Source organism: Musa acuminata, chromosome BXJ1-4 (assembly GCF_036884655.1).
Source record: "Musa acuminata AAA Group cultivar baxijiao chromosome BXJ1-4, Cavendish_Baxijiao_AAA, whole genome shotgun sequence".
In the NCBI taxonomy this organism is placed as follows: Eukaryota; Viridiplantae; Streptophyta; class Magnoliopsida; order Zingiberales; family Musaceae; genus Musa; species Musa acuminata.
This window is the reverse complement of record NC_088330.1, coordinates 36,328,374-36,332,152: the sequence shown is the minus strand read 5'-3', so window position 1 is coordinate 36,332,152 and position 3,779 is coordinate 36,328,374. Positions and strand designations below refer to the sequence as shown.

General features: G+C 41.3%; 1 protein-coding gene across 2 annotated transcripts; it reads right to left on the bottom strand.

Moving 5' to 3' along the window:
* Window positions 1–655: 655 nt before the first annotated feature.
* LOC135661141 (protein WHAT'S THIS FACTOR 1 homolog, chloroplastic-like) lies at window positions 656–3,779 on the bottom strand. Of its 2 annotated transcripts, XM_065176483.1 has the most exons (3): window positions 3,640–3,779; window positions 2,128–2,180; window positions 828–2,012 (listed from the first exon to the last, which is right to left on the bottom strand). In XM_065176483.1, the coding sequence occupies exons 2-3, from the start codon at window positions 2,144–2,146 to the stop codon at window positions 856–858; spliced, it is 1,176 nt and encodes a 391-aa protein (XP_065032555.1). In that variant the 5' UTR covers window positions 2,147–2,180; window positions 3,640–3,779; the 3' UTR covers window positions 828–855. The 2 variants fall into 2 exon arrangements, with proteins under 2 accessions (XP_065032556.1, XP_065032555.1); XM_065176484.1 differs by lacking the exon at window positions 3,640–3,779 and having other exon boundaries at window positions 656–2,040; window positions 2,128–2,179.

The window sequence follows — 3,779 nt, the reverse complement described above, 5'->3', positions numbered from 1 at the left end:
GTAAACTGAATGTTAGCATACTTTCAAAGACTTTAGCAGTGACCATTATCAGTAGAAATGTAAAATTTGAAAACCATCATGCCCACCTGATGCTTTAGGAAGAAAACCTTAACTGATACAAAAGGAAGGGAACAAATTATTTGACCTCAACTTGCCAACTAATAATGGACACCAAAAAGTGTTTTAGGTTCCATCAAAATTCATTGCCCACCATGAAGTATTATTGCTTATACCCTAACAGCTCAAATGAATTCCATTACACTCATTTGCTTATTCATGCTGAAATCGTATCAATTTTCAATATATATGTTCCTAAAGTCATAGAAATATAGTATAACAAATTCAGATAAGACTATCAAGCACCAATCCTACGAAGCTCGACACATAAAATTTACACAGCATCAAACACATTTGATAACCCACATTTACCAAGTGCAAACAAATATATTAAGAGTATCAAACATATATATAAACTACTAATCAATGTCAGAAAATATCATAACAAAAATGTTTATTGACACACAGGAACAATTGATACACATAGCAATGTCAAACCATTACACATGTTGCTTAACAATGTCAAATCACATATCCTAATCATCTATCCACTCTTACTACAACACAAAATTCATCATTTAGGATTGTGTCTGTACTATTCATCAGAACATGTTGCTTTGCTTGATTGTTATCTTGGAGGTGCCATTAAACATTAGGATTCAACTATTTTGTTCAGATTTACAAGTATAACAGAATTCAACCGAAATAACTCACATGTACAAGTTCCCTTTTTTTCGAAGAAATATTAGGCTTAGAATACTAGAATAGCATTACACCAGAGAAGCATTTGAATATATATCATGCTGCCACTGCATTATTCAGATCAAGACAAGCCCTTCCAATGAGTGCCACAAAACTATCATTGAATTTCAATAGAGGACATTTATCAATAAGAGTACATCCATCATAAGCTTCCTTGAGAAAGACAGTGCTACGAGCACCCTTATTTGTGATATAAAAGATCCCATGATTCTTAACCAAGCAAAGCAGCAGCCTGCAGGGCAACTGATACTCATTATGAAAAGCATCAAGTTTATCAGATGTCAATCGCTTCTCCATCGTCAAACTAAGAAGCTCATGCAGTATGGCGACTGCCCGCTTCCTCGCTTGTGGTGTGGCTGGTTGAACACTCCTTCCACTCAGATAAGGTGAAGGAAATTCCATCTTCTGCCATTTCACCACTTCCTCGAGGTAACGCATGTTAGGCCGAAAACCAGCTGGAAACTTCAATCTAAAAGCAAATGGCCCCATAATATTACCATCTCTAGGGATCTCTTTGGTCCTGATCGGAGCATGTCCAAGATCCAATTTTTCCTCACGAGCAGTGACCGCCAATGAAGAATCCCATGTCTCAAGACAAAGATAGTCTATTCCATTAACCTTTCGCACCGAGAAGAACTCCGGATACTTGGGAATCAAGTGATACTTGAAATCTGGGGGCAAACCGAGCTCTGACTCAATGAGCTCGATCTTCTCCAAGCGAATTTGGCAATCCAACGACATCATCAACAACTTCCTAAGGTTCGTCACAATGATAGGCTCCATTAGCTCTCTCGCACGGGCCTCCTCAACAGAGACCCTCTCGGCTTTGTCGGTGAGTCGAACGGAGATGGGGGCATGGGAGGCACTACCGCCAGAGACCTTGAAGATGGTGGGGTGGCGCTGGATAAGGTTGAGAAAGTTCCATTTCTGGATGAAGCCAACCTCCTTCTCGAGGTTGCGAAGGAGGATAGAGCGATCCTTGCAGGTCGCTATGATGGCACGAAGACGAAGGAGGAGGGTGGGCTTCTTCTGGAGGTCAACAAACTTATCGAGCTCAGGGACACGATGGTACACCTTCTTCTTGGGTCTTCGGCCTCTGCCGAAAGAGGACATAGGGAGAAATTGAAGGCGGACAGCTGGGAGGAAGGCTTTAATGATCCTCGAGCAGGACGATAATTTGCCAAAAAGGGACGCTGCCAGGTAAAAACTTAAAATGGGAGGCTACTTTTTTGGGTAAATTGCCATATTGAATAAATATGAAGATGCTAAAAACCAAGTCAAAAATAAAACCAGTCTAGACAAAAATACCTTTTGCAGGTGGTGCCATCTAGTATTGCAGTATAGGTCCCCTTATAGACAAACTGCAACCAACAGAAACTTATTAAAATCAGTCTGATTCATACAACCCAAGATACACTACATTAAGATACCTTAATTTTCTAAAAAGATGGCAGCCAATCATCATTAAACTATATGTTTTGGTAAAAACAGATCTTGTTAATCAAATCAATTGAATGATGACAGCATATGCATTTTCAATTTGATTAAAGAAATAAAGTGGCCAACGAGCAACTTAAGGAACAGGAATCATGAACAAGGCAAGGCAGACTGAAGCCACCAAGTCAACGACTAATGATGTCAGTAGCTTCCTTTGCATTACCTTAAATATCATTTTCATCAAATCATTCCTCACCTCTGCCATTTCACGTCCACTGAGCAAATATATGACCATTTTGCACAACATTCAGGATAATCTTTTACTGACTCTTAAAAAACAAAAAAAGAGCTACTGCCAGACTAATTAGGTAAAACATTGTCAACATAATCTCATTGCAAATGCCACACTACCAAGCCAAACTGACTAATCCCTTGCTTATTTCCAATGACAGCATTCCTTGCTTCATCATCAAAGAATGCTACTAACCGAATCAAGCTACAAACAACTATACCCCTTTTGCTTCCCCAATCAAACAGATCTAAAACAATGGGCTAGGCGCCAAAAGGTGCCAAGGTTCCAAAACATTTAAGGCGCTCGCCAATATGAATATGATAAAAAATATATATAATAGACAAAATAAGAGTTCAATATAATTTCATATTCAAATTATCACCACTAAATATCAAATGACATTCATTTAACCGTCTACAAAATATTAAAGTGCTAGTAATAAAATAACAAAACAAAAGAATTATTAATGTGAAAATTAACGTTATTCAAAATTATAGGAAAAATTTACAATTCAAAATTGACATCAAAATCAACCATTCAAAATTCTAGCAGTCACAAATAAAGTAATTAACGCTATTCAATAAACTATCATCCATAAGAGTTAACTATTATAAACAAAAAATAATTTTGTAGGGGAGGGGGCCGAGAATAGGAGCAGGTTGGTTGAGAGTAGGGGAAGGCAAGGGAAGGAGGCTGATGGCAGGGGAAGGCAAGGGCGAAGGCTTAGAATGACAGTAGGCGGAAAGGAGCGCGGTGTGCAGGAAGAAAGAGAGAGGTGGAGAGGGTCGTCGAAAGAAGGGAGAGGCAGACAGAAGCCATGTGAAAGAGAGAGGCAGAGAGGATGCTATGAGAAAGGGAGAGGAAAACAGGAACAAGACGCCTCCGACCCAAGGATGCGAGCGAGGGCCGCCTCCCGGGGTGGGGGTGTGCTGCGATAGAGAAGAAGGGGGGAGGGGGGCTGCATCGCGGGGAAGAAGAAGAAAGCAAGCGAGTAGACGGAGGGTGGGCGTGTTGCGAGTGAGTAGAGGAAAGAAACGGGGCATTGCACCGCCAGAGAGAGAGAGAGAGAGAGAGAGAGAGAGAGAAGTTACCGGGGGAAGGCGTCGCGATGCACCGCCGCCACCAGAAGTAGAGCCCGTCGGAGGAAGACGCCGTCGTCGCTGTTCGCCGATGGAGACGAAGACGGCCGAGGAGAACGCCGCACTCGTGGGGGTTTGGTGGGAGATGGGGG